Raw genomic sequence first — 26857 nt, 5'->3', positions numbered from 1 at the left:
TCATATTTTTGTCCAAGATCTAAATTGCATTAACTTGCTGCTTGGTTCCCTCTTTCCATGTTCTAGAAGAATACCCTTCTTAGCCACAGATCCAGAAGAACAAATTCCTTTGCATGCAGGAGGTGCTGACAGCTAAATATGTTGGTCTCCACAGAGTCTTGGTTTGCATTTATCCTTGTTTTTTGTAGAGTCCTCATTTTTTGGTATCCTTTACTTCACACACTTCTTGACTTGTAGTTTCCATTACACTCAGTCAGCAGCGCATTCAACGCTTTTCAAAATCTCCGCTCCTTTAGATAAGCCTAGGTTAAGAGCAAGGAGTTATTTTGGACACCAGGATTGTTAGTGCACTATATCAATTGATCCCTTATTAGTCACACAAACTCTAGATTTCCAATCTTTTAGCAAGATTGCTTAAAACTGCAAAGTAGCTTAGAAAGTTTCCCTTCCTCTCCGTAACACACTGAAAAAAACCCTTATGATCTTTCCACCAAAGTGATCTTCTAATTTTTTTAACGTTGCTTTATGCATATTTTGTTCTCCTGCTATTCGCAATGTAGGTTCTGGCAGGCTTTTGCAGACCTTCTGCTCTTCAATACAAAGGTCATATAGTGGGACAAGCTGTCTCCTAAGTGGTGTGAATTCTTACCCATCTATTGCTATACAATAGGACTAAATGTGCTTAAAGTACTCCTTCTAGTGTAGAAGGGGTGCTAAACAGTAGTTAAGGAAAGTTGGAGGCCGAGACCTAATATCTGCATTCATAATCAGGTATTTAATAACGTTTTTAAAAAATAAACTGAAATAAGGGATGTAGTATAAACACTAGTAATTCTTTGAAGCTTTTTATGGAAAATATAATAGTGTTGTGCAATATGTTGTATGAGCAGAGAAGGAAAACTGTAGGTGTCCACTTTTCATGGCTGGTTCAGGTGGAGAATACAGGAAATTCGGACAAGTCACTTGTCATGTCTCTGAAACAGTCCTTCCTCTCGCGTTCACAGGGTAAACGCCACAAGACGGTAGAGGCAGCAAATGTGGTGCAAGCTTACAACAGCCGAGATGCCATCTGTAGTGCAGCAGGCCAGTCACACAAATCATACACCCCAAACATCTAATGTTTAATAACTGTGTACTGTAAAGTGCTCAGATACCCTTGTGGGTCATGTTCGCGCTATTTAAAACTTTATAAATAAATAGACCCACCCCAATGTTGACCAACAGGAACAGCTGACAGTACAGAAAAGAAGTTAGAGCATCCATTGGACAGATCAGCTGCACAACACACAACAGCCCAGGATGAGACAGGACATTGTGCCAGACTGCTCAACTTGGAGGACCACCGGGCTCTGTAGATAGATGAATCGTGCCAATGAAAAGGAAACCACACACCACAGGACAAAAGTTGCCACAGGGGCCACAGAGCTTAGGAGCGAGTGCAGAATGAAAGAGGAAATACCTCAGGACAGCTTAGCTGGAAAGCTGAAGACAGGACACCGGACGATCAGCAACAGGTGTTGTGATGGAAAACTAACCCCTGCACAGCTGTATCTTGTCACCAGTAAAATGAAGTTCCACAGAAATAAGGAATCAATCAAACATTTGTATAGCGCGCTACTCACCCATGAGGGTCTCAAGGCGCTGAGGGGGAAGGGGGTGCAGCTACTGCTCGAACAGCCAGGTCTTGAGAAGTCTCCTGAAGGTCAGCAGGTCCTGGGTCTGGAGCAGCTGTGTGGGGAGGGTGTTCCAAGTCTTGGCAGCGAGGTAGGAGAAGGATCTGCTGCCGGTGGAGGTCCTGTGGATGCGTGGGACAATGGCGAGGGCGGCAGAGCGGAGCTGGCGGTTAGGGGTGTAGAAGGTGAGACGTTTGTTGAGGTATGCTGGTCCGGCGTTGTGGAGACCTTTGTGGGCGTGGGTGAGGAGCTTGAAGGTGATCCTCTTGTTGCATGGGAGCCAGTGAAGGTCTTTCAGGTGGGCAGAGATGTGGGTGTAGCGTGGTATGTCGAGGATGAGGCGTGCGGAGGCGTTCTGTATGCGTTGGAGTCTCTTTTGGAGTTTGGCCGTGGTTCCTGTGTAGAGGGCGTTGCCCAAGTCCAGTCTGCTGCTGACGAGGGCCTGTGTTACCGTTCTTCTGGTTCCGGTGGGGATCCATCTGTAGATCTTGCGGAGCATGCGGAGGGTGTTGAAGCAGAATGAGGAGACTGTGTTGACTTGCTTGGTCATTGAGAGCGATGAGTCCAGGATGCGTGCATGGTCGGTGGGTGTAGGTGCGGATCCCAGGGCGGCAGGCCACCAAGAGTCGTCCCAGGCGGAGGGGGTGGATCTGAGGATGAGGACTTCTGTCTTGTCCGAGTTAAGTTTCAGGTGGCTGGTCTGCATCCAGTTGGCGACGGCCTATATTCCTTCGTGGCGGTTGGTTTTGGCGGTGGCGGGGTTTTTGGTGAGTGAGAGGATCAGTTGAGTGTCGTCGGCGTAGGAGACGATGTTGAGGTTGTGCGAGCGGACGATGTTGGCAAGCAGTGCCATGTAGACGTTGAAAAGTGTGGGGCTGAGAGATGAACCTTGGGGCACGCGCAGATGATCTTGGTGGCCTCAGAGCGGAAAGGGGGGAGGCGGGCCCTCTGGGTTCTGTCGGTGAGGAAGGAGGTGGTCCAGTTCAGGGCTTTGTCACGTATTCCAGCGTCGTGAAGGCGTGTGTGTAGGTTGTGGTGGCAGACGGTCTCGAATGAGGCCGAGAGGTCCAGAAAGATGAGGGCCGCGGTTTTGCCGTTGTCCAGCAGGGTCCTGATGTCGTCTGTGGCAGCGATGAGGGCAGTTTCGGTGCTGTGATTACTGCGGAATCCGGATTGGGACGGGTCCAGGATGTTGTTCTCCTCGAGGAAGTGGATCAGTTGCCTGTTGACGATCTTTTTGATGACTTTCACCGGGAATGGGAGCAGGGAGATGGGCCGGAAGTTCTTGAGGTCCTTTGGGTCCGCTGTGGGTTCCTTGAGTAGGGCGTTGATCTCAGCGTGTTGCCAGCTTTCCGGGAAGGTGGCGGTCTCGAAGGAACTGTTGATGATCTTCCGGAGTTGGGGTGCGATGATGCGGTTTGCTTTGTTGAAGATGTGGTGAGGGCAGAGGTCAGCTGGTGATCCGGAGTGGATGGTGTTCATGGTCTTGATAGTGTCGTCGTCGTTGACGTGGGTCCAGGAAAGCAGGTGGTTGGTGAGGCAGGGGGGTGGTGGGTCTGCAGTGTCGGCGGTAGTAGGCAGGGTCTGGGTGTTGAAGCGGTCGTGGATGTCTGCGATCTTGCCGTGAAAGAAGGTAGCTAGGGCGTCACATAGGTCTTGCGACGGCGGGATGTCGGAGTTGGAGCTGGGGTTGGAGAGTTTCTTCACGATGTTGAAGAGCTCTTTGCTGTTGTGTGGATTGTTGTCAATGCGTTCCTTGAAGGAGGTTCTTTTGGTGGCTCGGATGAGTTGGTGGTGCTTGCGGCTAGCGTTCTTTAGGGCTGCGTGGATGTCCGGTGTCTGTTCTTGGCGACACTTTTTCTCAAGTCTTCGGCAAGTGCGCTTGGATTCCTGGAGGTCAGTGGTGAACCAGCTGGCCTTTGTCGGTGCGCCTGTTTGAGGGTTTTTTGATGGGGGGGGGGGAAAGAGTGTTAGCGCAGTCGTCGATCCATTGCCTGAGGTTGCTGGCGGCTGGGTCGGTGGTGTCTGTCGGTGGGTCCCGGGCGAGGGCGGTGATGATCTGGTCTTCGGTGACCTTGTTCCAGCTGCGGTAGGGGATCCGTTGCGGGTGGTTGTGTGCGGTGGGTTTCTTGAAGGTGAAGTGGAAGGAGCGGTGGTCTGTGGAGTGGAGTTCAGTGGTGTGGCTGAAGGTGACGTGGTTGCTGGCGGAGAGGATGGGGTCGAGCGTGTGTCCGGCGGTGTGGGTGGGGGTTGTGACGAGCTGTTTCAGTCCAAGGTTGGCGAGGTTGTCGAGCAGAGCGACAGAGTTGCTGTCGTCGGCGTTCTCAAGGTGGAAATTCAGGTGTCCGTGGAGGTTGTAGTCTGTGGACGCAAGAGCGTGCATGATGACTATGTCGGAGATGGCGTCGATGAACTGTGGCTGGGATCCGGGGGGTCTGTAGACGAGTGTTCCTCTGAGGGTGGTGTTGGGGTAGGTGAGGCTCTGAAGTGCAGGTGTTCGGCGGTGCTGGAGGTGTAAATTGTGGAGGTCAAGACTCTGAGGGTCTTCCTGTAGACGAGGGCAATTCCTCCTCCTGGTCTGTTGGTGCGGTCCCTTCTGGTGATCTTGTATCCATCAGGGATGGCTATGGCAATGTCGGGTGCCGAGGAGAGGTTCATCCAGGTCTCTGTTAGGAAGGCGACGTCCGGGGAGGCTTAGTCGAGTAGGTCCCAGAGTTCGATGGCGTGCTTGTGGATGGAGCGGGAACACAATATTCTTTGCTGTTATACAATCACCACAAACGCCCAGGGTCCAGTCAGTCACATCCTGACACTTGGTCTCATGAGGAGAATAGATTCCATACCGTATATGTATAGAGAGCAACAGATGACAAAGCGAGCCCACAGGGAAGGCCAAAGGGTGGGAAAGGGAAGGAGAACACCAAGAGTCAGATAAAGAGGAAAAGACAACAGAAACATTTGAAAAGGCTTATAATTAGTTTCAGACTTGAAAAGGGGCCTCAGCTGAAAAAGCACATGGCTTCTGGAGTACATTGAAGAGGATTAAAAACAGAATGCATTTAAACTGAAGTCTACTCGGTGATTTATGCACTGACAATTCTGAAGATGGATTTGAGCAAATAATGTTTTTCGTGCCTCCCAATATCTTTTGTTAACTTTGGTAACTGTTATGTAGTATAGGTGGAGTTCCTTAGCAGTGCACTCTTACAGCACTTGGCTATTTATTCTCAATTACAACCCCAGTTCTGTGATTATAGGATTATTTACTCTTGAAACACAACTTTCTCTATTTGAAAGGCAAAAGTAAACACTTTCAGCTTTGAAATCTTATCTTCCTCCATGGTCAATGAGCAAGCTAATCTTGAGAAACAATGCCATTCATTTCAGCTCTGGTGCCTAGGACGTTTTTTGTTCTTTAAAAAAAATCATACTCCCCAATCAGCGCAACTTCCCAAAACCAAAATGCAAGGCAGGTAATGACAGTAGCAGTGCAACGTTCCCACAAACATAACAGGTGCAAACAGGAAGAAGCAGCAGTGCAGCCTCAGTCCCTCCACCTGCTGCCCTAGGTAGAGATGAGGGGGCATCTTCAACTCATATCGTCTCTTTCTTCACTAACATTTTAAGAAAACTTCAGATTTAAATGCACCTACTGCAGAGATTTCAGAGAAGAAAAAAAGAAGGACAGTTCAGCTGGTTTACATATGTGCTGTAGAGATGTGTGCATATTCTGCTGATCTCAGATGTGAATTGTTAGATTATCAAACATTTAAGAAGGGTGTGTTAAACAAGATCATGTTAAGTGGATTGGGATGTCAATACGCAAGGGATGCATTGCTGTTAAATTTGGGATTAGCTTGATCCTACCACTTCTATTGGTGAAACATCCCACCAAACTCCCAGCAAGAATGTAAATGTGCACTTAAAGTTGTTAGGTCTAACATGCTATGAAGAGACACTTCAAGGAATTCCAGGTGGGGTAGCAGGCATGTTTCTACTGTTATGCTAGTGTTATTTCTTCTCACCAAACCCCTTACTCATCAGTCCTAGACTCAGGCCCGGTACTAGACTTGGGTCCAGGAAAGCGAGGCCCTCAAAAAGGAGTTGTTTGGCTCGCCAAAGGCCCATTCACAAATGGAAAGGAATCCATTGGTGTTCTTTTTTTCTATTTTCAGTAATTCTTTTTTTTTATTAATCTGTTTATTGAAAACTTGACATGGTACACTACAATGTGAACAATTCCACTGCCTCGATCGAGCACATTATGAATGTACAGTCATAAATGCTAACACCACGTTCCCGTTTCCATGTTTTTACTGTACTACATTTAGTCATACTCTCAGGGGGGGGGGGGCCATCCCGTCCATCAGTTCATCACTGCAATCCACCCATCAGGTTCCCACATGGGTCCCCTCTGTAAGTGTTCCATATACTCCAGAGCTGTTCCCACTTCCTGGGACAGCCCCTGCTTTCGTACACTGTTTTTTCCACTATTATTCACCAATCAAGGTCCTCCATTCAACCTCGCAGTCTTGGTGTGTCGGGTATCCCCCCACATCTTCACTATATCATGCTTAGCAATTACCAGTGCTACTCAGGTTCGTTCTTTGACACAGAGGTCGGTGGTTTCCCATACATTCAGGAGGCACCATTTCGGGGTAGGAGCCCTCTGTGTGACCCAGCTAAGGCTGCAGAAAATGGCTGCCCAATACTACTGTATGAGGGCAATCCCATAGTATGTAATATGTTCGCTCTGGACCACATCCCCTTTTGCAAATAGAGTCAGCCTTTCTACCCATTTTAGCTAAACTGTGACAGGAGTAGTATATTCTGTGAAGTATTTTCACTGGTAGTAGTCGAAGTTTACGCGATATGGCCACTTCTCTCGGGGATGCCAGAACCTCCTGCCAGTCCTCATCGTCCAGGTTGCTTATATATGCCTACCACTATCGGGAGGCAGGGGAGGGGGATCAGGGAAATGATTGACCAATTTCTGATAGGTCAGGGATATCGCTTTACGGTTCATGTGGTCTGTCAGGATTCTGTCTTCTAGTGGGGAAGACTCTGGGAGCTCCTTATCCTTGGGCATTGTTGCGTGTAGTGCATGTTTAATTTGGAGATAGCAGAATGTCGTCTAGTCTGACAGCTCATACTCTTGCTGGAGTGTTGCAAAAGCTATCACTCCCCCCCCCCCTTGAAAATAGGTCACCTACGTGAGATATGCCTATTAGGTCCAATTTATCAAAACTATGTTGCCCAGACTTTCGGCATCCCATAGTGGAATGTACTGTGTTGTTTTGTCGTCCCATCCCATTTGTTTCTTTACCATGTGCCATAGTTCAACATAGTCTTTGTTGGGCCCGTCAAGGAAAGATGTCGGGGAGAGGTGTAACACGCTCTAGTATAGCCCTTCTTTCCTAATACATATCTGTCCATTCTAAAAGCAGGTTTGACTGGTGGTCGATTTAAATACTGGTTAATGGCTACTAGCCGTGCAGCCCAATGGTATTTTTGTATATTGAGCAATGCAATACCTCCATCGTACCACCCCCGGACCAGCTTCTGGTGTGCTATTCTCAGAGGCTTCTCGTCCCAGAGTACTTTCCTTTGTTCACTTTCTATTGTCTGGAAGTACTTGGAAGGGACTAGATATGGTGTATTTTGCAGAATATATAGGAATCAAGGGAGAGCCATCCTCTTAAAGAGAGCGGCTCTACCGAATAGGGAGAGTGGCAAGGTTCTCCAGTGCAGCAGTGGTGTGAAAGATTGCGTTGATAGAATAGATCAGGATCTATAGAAATGTATACCCAAAGGTAATGTAACCCCTCTGTCACCAGCTCCGCCGCACAGTCTTTGAGAAGTCCAGGGAACGCTCCGCCTAATATGTATATGGTGGACTTTAACCAGTTGATGTTGTAGCCCGAATATCTGCCAAAATTAGTAAATATGTTCAATATTCTATTTATTTAGGTTTTGGGTGACACCAGATAGAGAGGCACATCATCTGCGAGCAAGTGTAGGTCCATCGTAAGCCCCTTATCAATGGATCCCTTCGGATCCAAGTAGCTGGTGGCTCTAGGATTAGAGCAAAACTTAACGGCGACAGGGAACAGCCTTTTCTAGTCACTCTCTGTTGGGGAAATTTGAGAGATGCTCAATTGTTTATCACGACCTGTGCCATGGGGTCAGTATAGGGGAGTCAGAGCCACGGCATGAAGTTGGGGCAGAATCAGATCCTTTATAACAATGCGAACATGTATGGCCATTCCACTGTGTTGAAGGCCAGAAGAGCGTCCAGCGACATGACTACTGCATCGTCTCTCAGCGTGTTCACTCTCCCTAACACCCTGTGGAGCCTTCGTAACTTAAGCGATTTATTTCGCCAGATTGGTCGGAGTGTACCAGCTGTGGAAGGATCTGAATTAAGCGCATGTGGCACAGTTTGCTTCGGCATTGACCAGAAAAATAGGACGGTAGGACACGCAGTTATCCTTTGGTTTCCCCTCCTTATGGATCACCACTATGAAAGCAAGCCTTCCGGAAGTGTCCCCACCTCTCGACTCTATTTGTAAATATTAAAGTAAGGAGCCACTTTGTTGGCCATCAGCTTGTAGAGCTCAATCGGGAGGCCGTTGGGCACCATTGCTTTTCCCGATTGTATGCTCCAAATCACTTGGGTCACCTTTTCTGCTGTTATTTCGCCCTCTGTTAGTGCTAACGCCTCTGAGCTGAGGGTGGGAAATAAATCCTTGGCCTCCCCTCTTGTCTATGTCTCCCAAGGAAAGTAGATTCCACAGTAGTAGACAGCAAACGCGTACGCTATTTCCTGTCAATCAATCAATCAATCACATCATTTGTAAAGCGCGCTACATACCCCTGATGGTCTCAAGGCGCTGGGGGTGGGGGGGTGCTGCTACTGTTCGAAGAGCTAGGTCTTGAGGAGTCTTCTGATGGTCAATAGGTCTTGGGTCTGCCGTAGGCGGGTTGGGAGGGTGTTCCATGTCTTGGCGGCGAGGTGGGAGAATGATCTGCCGCCGCCGGTCACTCTTCAGGATGCGGGGGACAGTGGCGAGGGCGAGGTCGGCTGAGCGGAGATGGCGGGTGGGGGTGTAGAAGCTGAGTCGGCTGTTGAGGAACGCCGGTCCAGTGTTGTGGAGTGCCTTGTGAGCGTGGGCGAGGAGCTTGAAGGTTATCCTCTTGTCGACAGGGAGCCAGTGAAGGTTTTTCAGGTGGGGCGTGATGTGGTTGCGGCGAGGGATGTCGAGAATCAGGCGTGCGGAAGCGTTCTGGATGCGTTCTAGTCGTTTCAGGAGTTTGGTCAAGGTAGAGGGTGTTTCCGTAGTCCAGTCTGCTGCTGACGAGGGCCTGGGTGACCGTCCTTCTCGTTTCGGTGGGGATCCACTTGTAGATCCTACGGAGCATGCGGAGGGTGTTGAAGCAGGAGGAGGAGACGGCGTTGACCTGTTTTGTTCTGTTGGAGTCGAGGATGACCCCTAGGTTTCGTGCGTGGTCGGTGGGTGTTTGAGCTGTTCCTAGTGCTGTCGGCCACCAGGAGTCGTTCCAGGCCGAGGGGGTGGATCCGAGGAGGAGGACCTCAGTCTTGTCTGAGTTCAGCTTCAGTCGGCTGTTCTTCATCCAGTCGGCGACGGCCTACATACCTTCGTGGAGGTTGGATTGGCGGTGTGGGGGTCCTTGGTGAGGGATAGAATCAGCTGGGTGTCATCGGCATAGGAGATGATGTTGAGGTCGTGCAGTCGGGCGACGTGGGCGAGTGGTGCCATGTAGATGTTGAACAGCTGAGGGATGAGCCCTGGGGTATGCTGCAGATGATTTTGGTGGCTTCGGAGCGGAAGGGGGAGAGCCCTATGGCGGGCAGAAAGTCGGAGAATCGTGAGTTAGTGCACTGCAAGTTTAGTGCTGGATATCTGTCCAATTTGTCCGATGGCGTGGCGTTGAAGTCTCCCACAATCAACAGCTCCCCAACAGGAGGCTCTAAAAGTACGTCACCTAGATCTCGGAAGGCCTGTGTGAGTAGATCGGGGGTAACATATAGTCATCATTTAATCTCTTGGCATCCGATTCACCGGATATGTTGTTTCTGGCTGAAACATGGCTGACAGAAGAATCCACCCCAGATATCTTAGACACACTTCCAGAAAACGACTTTCTCCCATCAACTAATAGACCTTCATGAAAAAGGGGTGGCAGTCGCGATTAAAAAAAGGACTGTTTTTTTACCAACATCTCCCCTTTAGAAATAGCTCTAGTCGACAATCTTATAGTCAAATTGGACTTTCCTAACAGTACAAAGATGTGTGTTCTTCTGTATAGACCACCTACAGGGATGACAGATTTCCCTAAAGTTCTTGCAAATTGCATTGCGGCTTTGACGGTGGACTTTGCCAAAGTCCTGTTCATAGGTGGCATGAATTACTGGGGTAATGAGACGGAAGGGGGTAGGGCCGCCAGGGAACTAACCAGGTCCCTGGATAGCCTAAACCTCACACAACACATTCATACTCCCACGCACATCAAGGTCCATATACTCGATCAAGTTTGTCTATCAACCTCATCCTACGGAACTTAGTAATTCTCCTTTGTGTATGGTCAGATCATCATACTATTAGTTTCACTCAGAGCGATATGACTCTGCCCAAATCCTCGCCTCATCTAAAAGGCATTTCCAGAAATTGGAACCACATAAATATGAAAGCCTTATGTGAAACGCTTAATCATGAGCAGTTCACAAGTCAGGACAACTTACACAGCTTTGAGAGGGAGATTGCAAATTGTCAATCGAGCGCTATTAACATCCATCCCATAAACAGGTTAAAACCTCACGTGTTATGAAGCATCCAAATGGTTCACTACCGACTTAAAATCTACGCCGAAAGGAAATGGCGAAACATCTACTCAACTAAAGCTAGAGAGCAATACACGGTGGGCGTCATGTAATATAAAAAAGCCATTCTGGAGGCAAAAAGAGTATTTTTTACTAACTAAGTACTCAATTCAAATAACAGGACTAAAGCTATTTTCAATATTGGAAAGGAGTTATCTAATCCCGATTGGGTGACCCCCCTCCCCAATCATTGCCACACAGAAACTATGCAATGATCTAAATTTCTTCTTTGTAGACAAAATGTAAAAAATTCAAGAATGGATTGATTCTAGTAAAAACGATGTAGAAGAACCGCTAAGCAATACCAACTCGGTTTTTCTGGACACCTTTTTCCTGCCTAAATAAAGAACTTTCCTTGGTACTATCAAATAAAGGTCAATCAGGCTTCCCCAAGGAGGTATGCCCTTTCCATTTACTAAAATCTATCTGCCTGGCATTCCCAGATACCATTCTTGCCCTTCTGAACCACTCCCTGATCCAAGGCACTGATACGTCAGTTTTTAAAGAAGCAGTGGTTATTCCGGTGCAAAAAAACAAGGCATTGATCCGCTGAAGCTAGACAATTACAGACCTATATCTCTCCTCTATTCCAGGCTAAACTATTGGGAGACGCATGTAGCTAGATCGTTTAGCTCCGTCATAGAGGAAACAAATTTTCTAGACAACCATCAGGCAGGTTTCCGTCAATCCCATGCCACTGTATTGGTTATACTCTCCGTCATGGATGATCTAAAAGGAAAGGCGGATGAGGACTGTACGCAGGCTCTGATTCTCTTAGACCTGTCTGCAGCTTTCGATACCGTTAACCATGAAATACTGATGGATCGTATTGCTGCAGCTGGTCACAGAAGCGCTGCTCCAAGTAAGTTCAAATCTTTTCTAGAGGACCGCAAGCAATCGGTGTGGCTTTCACCCTATAAATCCAGTACTGTAAATATGAGTTGCAGAGTTCTCCAAGGCTCATCTCTTTCTCCGATTCTCTTTAATGTTTATATTCGCCCACTCATATCTAGACTTCGTCAGATGGGGATCAAGATTTACAACTATGCTGACGACATGCAATTGATCTTTACCATTGAAGAGTCAACAAAATCAGAGGAGTTTCTTAGCAACTCCATGCTATTCATCAAGAACTGGATGAATAGCAATCAGTTAAAACTGAACTCGGAAAAAAACAGAAATCATTATCCCCCCAAAAAAATCTTGCATTGGACTCCTGCACACTGGCCCTTGCAGTTAGGCTCTGCACCCACTCCTAAGAATACAATTAAGAGCCTAGGCCATACAGATAGATTCGGATCTCTTGATGAGTACGCAGATTGGTTTGGTTACCTCTGCATGTTTCTTCCAACTCCGGAAACTGCGAAAGATCAGAAAAATTTTCAGCTGGGAGGCCAGCATCCAAATCACTATTGCCCTGATTGTATCCAAAATCGACTAAGGAAACACGATGTACCTTGGCCTCTCGCAAAATCAGAAACACTGTCTGTAGATGATACAGAATCAAGCTGCCAGAATTATCTACCAACAAGACAGACGTTGTCACATCAGACCTCTGCTGAGAGAGCTTACTGGCTTCCGGTAGAGCAGCGTTCTCGGTTTAAAACAGGTTGCATCCTGTTTAAATCCATACACGGTACTGGTCCCAAGTATATAGCTTTGAGAATCCTCAAATACTCCGCCCAGCGCACCTTAAGAGCCATGCACATGAATCTATTGGTAGTCCCAAGATTCAGACGCAAACGGACAGGAGGGTCACGGTTCTCTATACTGGGCCCCCAATTCTGTAACTTTTTGCCTACAACCCTGAGACTTGAAATGGACTATATGCGATTCAGAAAGATGCTAAAGATTTGGCTTTTAGCCACTCCATAACTAAATTCAGCGCCAAGAGACCTGCAGGTGAACGTGCGCTTTAGAAATTCACGATAACATAACATAACATCATGGTTATTGTCTTTCCATTCCATGTCCCAGACACTGCAGCATATCTGCCTTGTGCGTCCACCCAAGTGCAGCTCACAGCTAGGGGAAAGGTTTTGCGCTGTAATATTCCCACCTCTCAAGATCCTGTGGTGAAGCCTGCATGTAATCAGTTAACACCCCCCAACGATCCAGGGCTTTACAGGAATTGCCAATCAGATGGGTCTCCTGAAGTAAAACAAAATCTGGGGAATGAGGCTTGACATACTGGAGTACCATTCCTCTCTTTAACCTGTCTTCCAGACCATTTACGTTCCAGGAGAGAGGTTTCAGTCCCAGGCCCATGTCTGTATGCATCGTGTCTGCTGTGGCTTTCCCACCAGCCCCTCCCCTCAGTAGCAGGGCGTGGTCATGTGCTCGGCTTAGTACGTGGTGTGTTCCTTTTTGTACTGAGTGCTGTATTAGTTATGGTGTAATCAACCTGTCGATTCCTTGGCATCGCTTTTCAAATAGCAGGGAATAACTGTTCTTCCCTTCCCGCTCCCTCACGGTCATAAAAATAGTAACAATGGAAAATACCCCTCTACTGTGTCCCTGCAATCCGGGTTTAAAATTACTTAAGTCCCCAACTATGCAGAGTGCCTGTCGCCCTACCCCCGTCTGTGTTTTGAGGGACCGGGGCTACTCCCCTATCTCCGCCGTCCATCTCCTATTTCATTAGGGAACCAAATTATATCAACACCTTACATGATAGTTTATTTTTTTTCCCCTGACCCTTTGTGTGATGCCATGCCTTTCTTCCTGTTGTGCCTTGAGGCGCACCTGCAACTATTCTGCTCTCCGGAGTCAGATGTCATTCAAGTCAAAACAGTTCATTCATGTAGATCCCCCTCTCCGAAACTCCCTCGCCTGGTTTCCTGCAGCATATGATTTCCTGGTGTGGGCGGTCTTTGTCGTCTATCACACCGGTCCTTGGGGCTGCTGCCACCCTCCATCCTTCTATCCATTCCCAAGCCGTCTCCAGCGTCTCGGCCTCAATTCTCAGCTGGGAAGATCATGGAGTACTTCCCTCCCCTACTGTGCAGATCCTGTTTGACTTCTCTAAAAATCTTCTTTGTCTTTGAACTTTGATTGTAAAGTCAGGGAAGAAGGTAATGGTGCGGTCTTCATAATGCACCGGTGGTGCACTCCTCACCTTCTGCTGGATAATATCCCGGTTGCGGAAGTTAAACAGACAGGCCAGGGTAGGTCTTGGAGGGGGTCCAGGTTTGGGCCTGCTCCAGGGACCCGGTGCACCCTTTCCACCAAGAAGAATTTTGAGAGGCCTCACGGTTGCAGATGTTTAGTTAGAAGCTCTTCCACGAAAAGGTCTGTTTCCGGCCACTCTGCGTGCTCTGGCACTCCGATTTTTCGGACATTGTTGCGCCGCAACCTTCACTCATAGTCATCTAGTTTTGCTTTCAGGATGTTACAAATGGTTTGTAGTCCTTTTGACTTGCTGCTGCGTGTTTTTTTAAATCTCCCTGGAGCACTGTCATGGTGATCTCAATGGTGATGACTTTGTTTCTCATTCTCCCGAGGTCTGCGCTGAGTAGCGAGACCTAATTTGTAATAGTGTCCATTCTGTGCTCCAAGGATGTGCGCACTGCAGTGATTGCTTCCATAATGTCTTTGAGTGAGGGGTCTACAGCCTCTGGTTGTGGCTGGACAGCAGCAGCAGGTTGCGATGGTTTTGCCGTTTCCACCATCTAGTGGTTATTTGTCGTAAATTTATCGAGCTTGGTTTGATAGCCCCCTCCATCAACCCCCTCATCATCACGATAGATTGGGAGGATTTTGTGCATCACGCCAAGGGTCAGGAGTTATGGGGTAATACCCGCCGCCTGACCGGGGGGGGGGGTGAGGGGTAGTTCTTCCCACGGAGAGTTCAAGGTCTGTGCAAAGGATCTACATATGTGGATCGCCCCAGAGTTGGTTTCCACGCCCTTAGCCCTGGGCGTAGTAACGTCGTACTCAGCCGAAGTTGTCCTACTACACGGGTCACGGGCCACTGGTTATAGAGTCCGCACTTCATGGAGGGGGCCTTCTCAAGTACTGCTACACTGTGCCACACCCGGCAGCCGGTCTTTGGTGCCTTCCTACAGGTGGGGCCTCCTCTGTCTTGTGTCTGCTTCAGAGTGTGGCCTGTTATTTTACCGGGCTCCCTCAGGTGCACGACTACTGCCGGGTCCCCCAAGAACGTACTGCTACGCTCTACTGATTGCAATGCCTACTGGATGGATGCAAATTCTAGTAGACTCCAAAAATGTACTGTGAGACCCCCCCAGGACTTCTGTCCCTGGCACTGGGGCTTCTATTCTTGGTGACTGCGGGGGCCCAGTCTTATATGCACGTCGATGAGGGTCCTAGAGCGCTTTTTCTCCTGGGCCACGAGGCCGTCTCATCGCCTTTCTGTGCTCTTTGCCCTGGGCCGCTGCTCTCTCTGAGCCCCCTGAGCTCTGCTTTTGCATTCGGAGAGAAAGAGAGGAAGCGGCGTGTGGTGGGCAAGCCGCTCTTCTCCCACCCTGCTGGTCCGCTCCTACCTCCGTACGCTGCGGTTTGGTCTTCGGCCTGCTGAGATAGGCAAGGTCCTGGCTATGCATTCCCTGTAGGCCGCTGCCATCAGCCACTCTAGTTCCAGCCCCCGTGAGGAGGAGTGCAGCTCCTCCGTGGCAGGAATCACAGCTAGGTGGTTCGATTATGAAGTCTGGCTCTCAGAATTCCAGATTACTGGTCGGATTACTAGGGGATTGGACGAAGGTGCGGCAGAGCTGCTCTAACTTGCGGCCATCTTCCTCTGCGCTTAGCCATGCCCCCCCCCATTTGTGTTATTTGTAATACTTGAAATATACTTGCAACTCCTAAATTCTACATCGACTAACCTGCATAATAGCCAGTAGTGGCTGTTTCAAGTACATGTCAAAGGACAGTCCCAATAGGGGTGCAACTGGCTGTGTTATCCCTGGCCTGTGCTTTACGACCACCCTATTTTAAGGGGAAAAAACAGGCCTTCTATCTTCACTATAGAGACAGTGAACAGCAGCTGCAGTGACATTTTCAGACTACAGTCAGTCTATTTGGTGGCACATGCTTCATCACTACCTACCAGTAATTAAAACCTTACTTTACAACATATCCCTACTGTGTCCTATATTCATATCCTTAACTTTACAAGTAAAAACACTGAAAAATTCTCAACAATGACCTTAAGTGTTTGTATGTCAACGATGCAGTCATTACATTTTCTTTCATCTTGCCTAAGCAGCTTTTTCCAGATGATGCACTTTCACAATTTTTTCTCATGCAACATAAGAGTCTTGTGTAGCGCATACGGTGAACTGAGTCACTTCTATTTGTCTGAATTGAGGGTGACTATGGGTATTTATTACAATGCGACTGAAAGCTCTGGAGTGGAGGCTAAATGCAGGGCAGGATACTCACAATGCCTGTTGCAGGGCACATAGTTCAGATTTAATGTCCATAAGCCAGACCTCATTTGGTGGGCAATAGGCCAGAAAGGGGCTACTGGGCCCACATTGTGGTGGATGAGGTCCTTTGCCTCTGAAGTCCTGGGGGTCTTTCCTACTATGCCTCTGCAAACTGGGCCAATAAACCCTGTCTGGCTAGGGAGGGGAAGCAGTCAAATGCTTCTCAGGGAGGTAAAGTAGAGGGCATGAGCTCATATCTCAACTCGTATAATCCCTGACAACACAGAACAAGACAGAGGTGCAGTTCACTATGAAAACCCCCAAGGTGTATATGCACCCCACAGTTCAGTTTCCTTTATGCTCTTTAAGGTTAATCTGTAAAAGTCTCGAGTTTATATCTACTACAGGGCCAGGTATGCTCTTTTCCTGTCCCAGCAAGCAGCTAGGCATGCTTAAAGGCTCTAGGTAGAGCCTTTAGCTCCTTAAGCAGAAAGTATAGACTTTAGGTAATCTCCCCTCACATCAGGGCAACTGACTATAATGTAGACTACAAACCTGGTAGCACAGCAAAACCTCGACTACTCTGCAAATGACTCCCTTCATTGGTCATGAAAAAACTTGGAACTTGAACAATGTGGGGTGGTTTGGATCCCAATTGTGTACTTATTTCAACATAGGAGATTCAGATCCACTTTCTACGGTTTGGGTGGCTTCTCTTTCAAACATCATTTTCTGGCTGTTCCTCAGATACAGCTTTCCTGCAAGGAAAATACTCCCACAACAGTTACCAATGATGCTGGATTTAAGCAGGAGTATCAAAAACAAGGGCACAATTTTGTGTCAGATCTCTGCATCTAGCGGTCATCAGCATTCCAAAAGCAGTAATTGGGGAGAGACAAAAGGACCGATCCTGCCTGAAAAGTTCCTCACCTTAAATAAGCGAAACTGCGAACCGACCCCTCACCTCTACCACCTACCAAGTGGCAGCGCTTAGGAAGGAATAATCAGTAGCCCTTTGCTAATGAAGCCCACATTCAATTTCGAAAGGTAGCCCTGTCTTTTTCACTTAAATGTCTGGATTGCCTCTCATGCCACCGGAATGCAGTCATTACTGTCTAAGTAAGCTGTTTCCACCTTCAATCTAGTGCCATGCTAAACCATGGGTCATTCAAGAAGCATCCTGCTGGTCCCAGTACTCCAACTCTCACCATACAGAGTCCTACCACTATACATGTGCCTTACACTCACTGCATATACAGGCACTTAAACTCATATACACACACAGGGTGTCAGTACAGGGATCTGGGCCTCGCAACGGTGGAACATTACAGGAGAGTATCAGGGGATCACACTTGCTTGGACACAGAGCAAAAGGTCTGGCCACTCTACTGATACATAAAAAATGGGGACAGTGCCAGTGCCGCTTTATGCAACTCATTCATGACGTTGACTGTGGTACTATGCCTACTATTATGGTATGCTTTGAGAGCCCCTACAGGTCACAGAACAGGATTTGGACCTCACTTTTCAAGGGGTAGGCCTAACCCTCTGAGGCACATGCTAAATCAATGTGGAGCCAGAGCCAAGCAATAATTTGTGATACCAGCTTCAAATGGCCATTCAGGGTAGGGCTACATGTCTGTTTGCCATGAAGCCGTCATTCCCGTCCCGTCCCAACACCAAGCAATGTTTGACGAGTGTACAGAGCGATGGTTACATAGGTGCCAACTGTAGTAACCATTTTATGTGAAGGGGCTGGTTCAGGACTATTTACAGTACCAAAGGACCAGAAAATGCTATGTTTACAGATGAGGGGAGAGAGAAAGAATAAGAGAGGTCTTGGTGAATGTGTGGTGACACAAGAAAGTACGCGGAGAAGGAGAGTGAATAAGCAGCGATGAAGAGGAAGGATAACATATGTACGAGATATACAGACAAAGGATTTCAGAAAGGTGTGAGGAGAAAAGGGCCATAAGTGTCTAACAGAGAGAGGGAGACTGCAAGGTAAAATGGTATTAAGGAGAGAATGGGAGTGATTGGGAAACTACAAAGTTCAGTAACCGTTGGACAGACCAAAGTAATATTCAATTCAAGTCTTACTATCGAACTTGAAACCTTTTTAATTCTAAATATTTGCTGCATTATAATTGTTGTTTCTTTTGTATCCGATACTGCAAACAAGCTTACGCAAAGTGGGGAGATTTGTCTTTTTGAAAGCATATATTGATTATTGTGAAACATGTTTGGATGCAAACGAGTAAGCTGGTTTTCACCACAAAATGTAGTAATTATCCTACCCTTGAATAAATGTGTCCCCACGGTCTTTGGCCTTCGACTGCTCGAGTGGACTCCATAAAGTGGTTTACTTGTTGTGTAAATACCTCCATGGGAAGAATTTCTTTCACTCTTCGAAGGACTCCATAAACTGATTTACTGGTGGTATAACATAGCCTCCAGAGGTCAGGCCTTGAACGCAACTGGGGCGTCTCCATGAAGGGGTTTACAAGTTGCAGGACAGCATCGCGAGGCATTGGGCAATTTTGTGCCGGGATCAACTCTAATCATCTCCCTTTGAGAGGGAGGCTGCTCTTGTCCTGGCATGCAAACATTGTTTTTTCTCCAATAAAGAATAGTGAATGTCAAAGCGACTGGTATTGAAATAACCAGTAAAAACGACACAAAGGTCCTCAAATGAGACTCACATTCACTCTTGTACAGCACCTCATATGTGGGAGGTATTTACATGCTCCCGTGACAAGTTTGGACCACACTCACAAAGCTCTGACGCACAACATGACAACTCTGCACTTTAGATGACACCGCAAACACATCACACATCCATGAACTGCAAGATTGTGCCCTGTCTAATTGTTCACTTAGTGAGAGCATTGAGGGCTCCGCATAATATACAGAAAGCACTATAGGAATGCTATGATACCAATTGATGAGTCATGTTAAGGATTCATTACAGGTAGTGTCCCTCAAAGGCTGAGTCAGAGTCACATAGCAGGGAAAAGTTTAATTATATTTTTGCTCAGCAATTGTCTGCATCAGTCCCGGCATATCCCCACTTTCACAGATACAAAGCTGTTCTAAAATCAACCTATTTCTAAATTCATTTTAAAATAATTCTCTTTTATGCCAATTCCTCAGGCAATTCCTCATTCCACACTGCTACTGTCTCAAGTACTTTTAAATGCACCATATCTTTTCTAAACAATCATTGGAGAGAAAATATAAGTACAATTTGTTTGTGTTTTATGCAATGTTACTCCTAAAATACACCATTCACAGGTTTCCCCCATTTTTTTTCCAGAGACCCGCTTCCCAAAAACTATAAAAACATATTTTGATTTGATGAGTGTTACTTTTCACACTGCATTCGAAAACTATGAACACTAAATAAAACAAAAATAAAAAGCTTTTTCATTCATTTTTTCAACAGTTATCACAGAGAATTCCTAACCCTGTGTAAAAGTTTTTTTAATTCTCTTAAATTGCAAGTGACACTGAAATATCTCCTAAATAGACATTTATTATGAATGCTTGAAAATGTTTCAGGGAGAACTAAGAATGAGGCCTCTCAAGTAGTTTTTCAGCAGGACCCCACAAAACATCTTCCTGATCAGTGTGAGTTCAGTGAGGAGATAATTTGGTGCTATCAGGTCATCACCCATCCACAAAGGAACAGCATGATATGCCAAGAACTCCACTACAATTAAAGACCGAGAATACACACTCCAATCAGAAGCTAGTTTAAAGTTAAAGGCAGAACAAGCATTTTCAATACAATAATTCTCGCCTTTGAAACCTTATAAGGATTTAGTACTGCAACATATTGTGCTGCCCACAATCGGTGTCCTGTGATGTTGGGTAAATCACTTAAAATACAAGCAGCGATCTCGGAGGGCTGGTGGGGTGGGGTCAAGGGGCAGGAAGAGACGGAACAGGGCGAGCAGACTGCGACGAGAAGAAAACAAGATGCAAAGGTGAAAATTAAAGCGGTGAGGGGGTGGGGAGGGACGGCATGCAATGTGACTGGAACAGTATTTGAGCTTATACAGTCCTCCATCTGGCAACATTTAAAAACACAGCAATGAAATTGCATCAAACATGCTGTGAAAGGCGTGTAGTCAAAGATGCCGATTAGGGAGTTTGAGTCTTGGCATCGGCTCAACATCCTGTGATTTTGGGCAAATCACTTAAAATACAAGCAGCGATCTCGGAGGGGTGGTGGGGGAGGGGTAAAGGGAGAGACGGCACCAGGCCAGCAGGCTGCCACGACCAGGTAACAAGACGCAATGGTGAAAATGAAAGTGGGCACGCTGTTAAAAGGCGTACGGTCTCCAAAGTAAAACAGTAACTAAATCCGCAATGCAAAGGCCGACCGAAACATGAAGCACAGCGTCCGTGAAGCAGGCGCTGTGCTGATACACAAGAAGCTGAGGCAAACAAGAAAAAAATAGTGCACAAAACTGAACCTATATTAAAAAAAGTATAAGACCACGCTTAACAGGGGCCAGTCTCCTGGGAGGGTTTGAAACATAAAAAGGCAGGACTAATTAAGCATGCTGACCAGCCAAAAGCATGCATTTATGAGGGGCACGAACAGGAACACATGAAAAAGATGTTAGGTGCTTCAAGCCACAGTTTATATTCAGGAATGTGGAATTCCTATAGCTGGAAACATTGTTTGGAGTCAAGGGCAACAGGTTTTCAGGTGTATTTTGTCCTAGAGACAAGCAGGCCCACCCCCTGCAGCACCAACCCTTTTGCTGCCAGTTTGCAGGACCACATTATGGATCATGAAAGGAAACTGTCTGCAGTTAAGGTAATATTTTAGTCCATAAATGATGCTGTCCAAACTTGTATTGATGGTTCATTAATTGAGAGCCTTTATCATTAGGGTGTGCGCAGAGAGGTAACTGTTGTAAGCTCTGACTGCACTAATGACAGTGGTTCCAACATAAAAATGTGTACCCACGTTTTCAAAGTTTAGCAATATGAGGCTATGTATAATGCTCCCAGAATGCTCTCTGTGATGCAAATATTTGCAGAAGCTTGAAAGAAAGATTGAGGATTCTTTGCGTTCAATATAAAATGTTCATAAAAAATGAAAGCAGCATCATTTAGTAACAATTGTTGAAGAATGCAAGTATTTACCAAATCTATTTATAATGGAAAATCAGTGCAACCAGTTTCAATAAGATTATGGGAAACACAAATAAACAAGCATTGGCATAGCCAGCAGGTCTGAAATTGGTGGTCAGTTTTTAAGTTTTGCCAATGTGTGACTTATTTTGGCATGGTTTTTGTAAAACCTTATTGGTGTGGGAGCTGCCGTGCCCTCACCTTTATAACAAACATTGGCAAAGCAAAAATAGTTTTTGGTCTCAAAAAGTACAAACTGCCACAGTAGGTACTGGCACTGAACAAAACTACTTTGTGTGCCGATATGCTCCTTGTGAAAAAGCAGAAAGCTGTCACTCACAGTGAAACCAGCCGAGAGAGAGACAGAGTTTTTAAAAAAGCAAAAGGTCACGGTCAATGCCAGACCAAATTAGGGGCCTAATTATTAAAGAAAGTCTCAAGAGGGCACCCATGGTATATGTCCTTGTATTATATGAAGCTATACGGTTTTCGTGAATTCCCAAGAATTTACAGAAGTAGAACAAGAAATAATACTACTAGAAAATATTTGTGAACGGCATTTCAGAGTGAGCAAATATGCATGTGTAGATTCCCTTGTGCGAAAATCTGAGTGTTTGCAAGTTCACTTACCCTCCAACCACTTTTTTCCCAGCTCTTGAAGAAGGTTTACATCTGCCATTGTCAGGAGAAAATTTCAAGCATTTCTCAGTATGGGAAAAGATTAGAGAAGAGTTACTGAAAACCCTTAAAATTTTCAAGTTAGTAGGTTAAAGGGGTATTTTAACCCTGGAACTATTGCTTACCACTACTTTCAGCCCCAGTATGTAGATCTGCGGAAACGTGGCAACATAAGGGGATTGCAAGTATTCAAACACTACTATGGTATGAGCCATGGCATAATCAGAGAGGCTATATCCGAGCTCTTATATAATGAGATTGCTGCCATAATTTGTCCCTGCACTACATGGCACCACAAGTGGGCAAGTGGATTTTGTTACAGGACAAGTGGATTTATGAAGTAACCTGTCCAATGGACACGTAGATATTTTACTAAATTCCACACCCCTGTAATTACAGCATGACTTACAGGGCAGCACAGGCTCGACCTAAAAATGGGTGTTGGGCATGGCAAGAGGTCATACTGATGTGATCCAACATTAATAACGTTAAGTGAATTTCACTTTTTAGACATGTCCATATTGGACAGGTGTCGGGGTGTAAAAGAGGAGCTGTCCAAAACACCGTTGTTTATTTTTGCCTGCTTCAGTTGTGCATTGTCATGGTTCGTTAACAGCCCTCCCAGATTTAGAATCCTTGCACCAGGCCTGCCTAAACTGACGCCGAGCACTGAAAACGTAGATCCCCTTAGAGAACTTTAGTTATTAAAACCAAGACATCAAAATCAGGCCTCCAGATTTTCACCAAGGCATCCACCCATCCCCTATGGGCTTTAGTCGGAAATGTGCCACGGTTTGCAGTCCTTCTCCCATCCCCAGGCCCTGGATTGGCTATCTCCACCCCAATACTAGCGTGCTCGTTTAAGGCCATCATAAAAGGATGGAGCACGCCATGCACAAATTCCACCCAGTGCTTCAGAGAGTAGGGAAATAACATTTCCAAATATTAATATTGCGGGAGCCCAACTCCGCCAAAAAGGACACATACACAACACAACCCATTATCAGGCCTTCGACAAGGACGAAACATAAGGGGCCACCGTACGCCTGTACCACTTGTTCAACAGCTGGGTGAAGGGGGATGTCCTTCGCCCTTACAGATATTTAATGGATGTCCTCCTCTGCAAACGACTTCAGAGCTTCCCAGGTCAAGCGGAAACGAGGTCACATGACACACTCAGAACCAGACACTCCGTGAGAGATTGGGGCAGGGCACGGATCGCTCCCGTGCAAATAAAATGGAGAGCGGGCGGCAGAAGGTACCTATGAACCATTTTTTGCTCATATTCCAGATGTTAATTCTGAAACCGTGACACACCTTTTTAACGTCACTCACCGCGCCCCCATGTCCGCGCCGTGGATGGCTCTGTGTTCCATTGCGATTTTTCAGGTCATCCGCCATTGCGACAACTTCTTCTGGCAGGCAGCCTTCCCACGCGCCACGAGAGAAACCCTGCAACCAACTTCAACTAATCTAAGCTTCCTACCACCCAATCTCTTTCTATGTTTAGCTGATCAGAGGCCCAGGGCTCCTTCTAACTTCACCCACTACCATTTAGCTCACGTCACGTACGACGTAAATTAATTCGATGGGAAAGGCGGAAGTTACGCATGGATTCTTTCCAATCAGATCATAGCTGCTGAACGTCTGCTCACTTTGTTGTAAACTGGAGTAAAGGTCTTTTGAGGAAAGAAGTTGTTTGCGTAACGGGAACCTTGGGGTGAAAAAGCTTTTGGTTTTTGGTTCAACCTTCGGCGTGAAAAAGTTTTTGATTGCAGATTAGGGCCTTTGAAACGAAATGAGAATGTTCATATTTTCTAAGAGGATATTTTCAGGGAACAGATTAGGGCTTCTGTAATATAAATGTAGGACTTTTATGGTGGAGGAGCTTTTGGTGTATAATAAATACATGGCATGCATGGCAGTGATGGCACCAGGTTATGTGGGAGATTTTGTGAGTCATATCTTAAACATGTAGCGTTTTGCACGGAAGGCTTTCAGGATGATTCCAATGGTAAATGTGAATCTACAAATCATGCACTGCATATGAAGAGTGTCCTTACCTAAAAAAGCAGTACATGGTGAATATTTTATACATAATATAGGAAGTATTTTGTGGTCATTTAACTGGCATTCATGGTGTATTTTAAGATATAAATTAGGGCTTTAGGGTGCTAATTTTGTGTACACATTTGAAGTGTTGGGGATCCATATAAGTACAAATTAGAGCTCCAAATGAAAGATGTCTGAAGTTGAGAATTAAATAGAAATAAGTTGCGAGTGTGATGCTAAAGGGGTACTGTTATAAAAATGACAGAGTATGTACACTAGTCTGCTTTTTGGAGCTCCTATATGATGGTTGTGGAGTACAAATAAAGAACGTTGGGTAGGTGTAACGGTAGCCAAAGCCAGGGAACCGACTGCTGTACCATGTCAGTCACCCTGGGAGGCTGCCATAGAACCTTGGTGGCATTAGTGTTCCATGGACAAGAGCCAATCCCAGCATCCTTGGTGCCTTGTCCTGGCCAATCCCCAATGACAGGTCAATCCTCAACGACCCATGACAGGATGTCACACATCTCCCTCTTTATACAAGAAAGGAAACAATAGATTGTGACATGATAACTGAATGCTTAAGGCCTAATACAAAATAGAGCTTTTCATAGACTTATGGTTGATCACGAAACAGCGTGATCAGTGTTAAAGTCAGAAAGGAGGACAAGGGTAAAAGATTGACATTGGAGGACATATATACAAATGGAAAAGTCTCCCATAAGACACAGGGGAAAAAAGGCTGTACAGGTTTTAATGTACTAAAGTTATTTGCTACTTAGTGTTCGAAGGGTGTCTCTGACGCTGACCAACCCCCCCCCCTTCAAGGCATGGGGAGAGTTCAGTTGATTTTATAGTCTTTGAGATGAGTCCAGAACTGAGTCATCCGTCCACTCATCCTCACAGGTACCATGTACTTGTAGGTGTCTTTCCTTTTATTTAGCACCATGGTCTGGTTCCCCACATCTGACCATCCTTCCGAGTTTCAAAATTCTTTCGTTTTGGGTCTTGACTGTGCTCCAGCGGAAAGGGCAAATTTACATATCCTCCCTGCGTCACAGACCCGCCATCACTCTTACTCATTCACGCACGCATTCATTGGTGGGGCCCATAACACCAACACTCATACATCTCACTCCGAATCTGCACACAGGAGGAAAGAAGCGCTGGACATGTGGGGTACCTTGTTACCTATTGGAGTAAAATTATTTACATTATATACATTAGTACCTATAGAATCCTAACTTTAACATCCAGGCACTCCACCACTTGGTCAATGGACCAATTAGTTGGACTGGTTGATGGTGATTTAGAACCAGCTAAAACACTTTAAAGCTTCGGAACCTTCGATTAATCAATACCTTATTAAAAAAAATCACGAACTCATTTTGTTAATCAATGTTTAGTTTATCTAATTAATTTATTTTCATTTGACAGAGTCAAACTTCAATCAAATCAGAATTTTTTTTCAATGAGTATCTTTGGCGCAAATTTTCGTAACAATTATATTTACCTAAAATTGACACTGGTGACCATTTCCAGCAAACCCGTCAGCCCTGCATAAATCAAAATCCCTTCTTGGTAAAATCGTCCAGTCAAACTCAGGTTAAGACTCAAATAAGTCCGGGAAAAGCTCTTCTGCTCAGCACGACACAGTCCCAAAGTTAGCCAAAAGACCAGGCAATTTTGCTAGCAAATCGACCCTCCTCACCATCAGTCACCAACGGAAATTTTGAACGCACAACCCTCTCGCTTCTAAACTTCCCATATATATCTTTTTTCCCCTTACTTCTAGAACAATATGCTACAAAATTTAGAGTAGAAGTGTTCTGATTGGCTAGATTCTTCTCAATTTGCAAGAAGTGGTGATGTTCCCAGGTTCGCTCGTTTCCCATGGGACAGAGTATGACATCTCTCAGAATTGTATTCTTCTCACGGGTTCACAAGCAAAAGTTCCGAAGTAACAACATGTAGACCTCCGGGTACAGGTCTCTAATGTCTTTTGGTCATTCACACTAGTTAGGTCCTGGCAATCCTCCACGTTCCTAGCCTTGACAAGCAACACGTAGTCTCGTGGTTAGAGGTCGCCTGGAGATCTTCAGAGCCATCCGAGTCTGCGCAGTAGGCATCGCGCTCAAAGGACGGGGGCCACTTCCGAACTCTATTTTGAATACCGCGGCCTAGTAGGCCCGAATGCCAACTTAAGCAAAAACAAACATAAAAGTAATTAATATACGGAAATGAAGATTCTAATGTTTACACCCACACTAATCCCAGTATATATTAGTATTTGCCTAGCTTATAGCAACATTTAAAGCAATAATACTCACCATTCCGCAACATTGGAAGCACAAACCAAAACAAAGGCAACATAAATCATGCATTTCTCTATTTCAACACTTCCTACAGTTAGTTTGCGTACCACAGTTAATTATTAATATTATCAGCCATGCAATTAGCATTTTAGTCCCTTGTGTATCTTGTGTTTATTAAGGTGTAAAGGTTGATTAGTAATAACACTCCAAACGGTTAATACAGGTTAATATCTAGAATGGTTACGTGATTAGTAATTTTCATGCAAAATAGAGCAGGTTTACAAACTTTTGCTTTACCTGCTCCACCAACTGCATTATGGAAGAGTTTGGTAATCTTCACGATTTCAGTGAATTTTGACTCATCTTTGTGCCAGAGGGAGCTCACACCTTAGCCCACTCACCTAGCTTAAAATGTATTAACTTCATGGGCTAAATATAGGGCTGAGTCGTAAAGAGTGTGGTTAGTGGGGTGGGGGAAAATGTGGGCTTGGGTTTATATGCTAGTATCTACCATGGATATTCTCCTCTTCTGAAATGTGTGATCTATATACGTAACCAAGTTATAAATGGACCTCCCCTGATCTCTAGCCTGCTATCTTTTCATCTGTAAGTGAAATGTTTTGGAAAGATGTAGGCAGCAATATTTAATAAAAATAATTTATAGAAAAAGAAAATGTATTAACTTGGTGAGGTGTG

General features: G+C 45.8%; 1 protein-coding gene across 2 annotated transcripts in view; it reads right to left on the bottom strand.

Annotated features, from left to right (window-relative positions):
* Nucleotides 1-23412, bottom strand: part of FKBP6 (FKBP prolyl isomerase family member 6 (inactive)) — a 209775-nt gene extending 186363 nt beyond the window's left edge. For both annotated transcript variants that reach the window (XM_085646937.1, XM_085646938.1), the window contains exon 1: nt 23112-23412. In XM_085646937.1, coding sequence (XP_085503063.1) covers nt 23112-23195 — 84 coding nt within the window. In that variant the 5' untranslated portion in view covers nt 23196-23412. The remainder of the gene's footprint in view (nt 1-23111) is intronic.
* Nucleotides 23413-26857: the final 3445 nt, after the last annotated feature.

Source organism: Triturus cristatus, chromosome 3_2, assembly GCF_964204655.1.
Source record: "Triturus cristatus chromosome 3_2, aTriCri1.1, whole genome shotgun sequence".
Lineage (NCBI taxonomy): Eukaryota > Metazoa > Chordata > Amphibia > Caudata > Salamandridae > Triturus > Triturus cristatus.
Note: the sequence above shows the minus strand (reverse complement) of the source record. Positions and strands in the feature narration are given on the sequence as shown.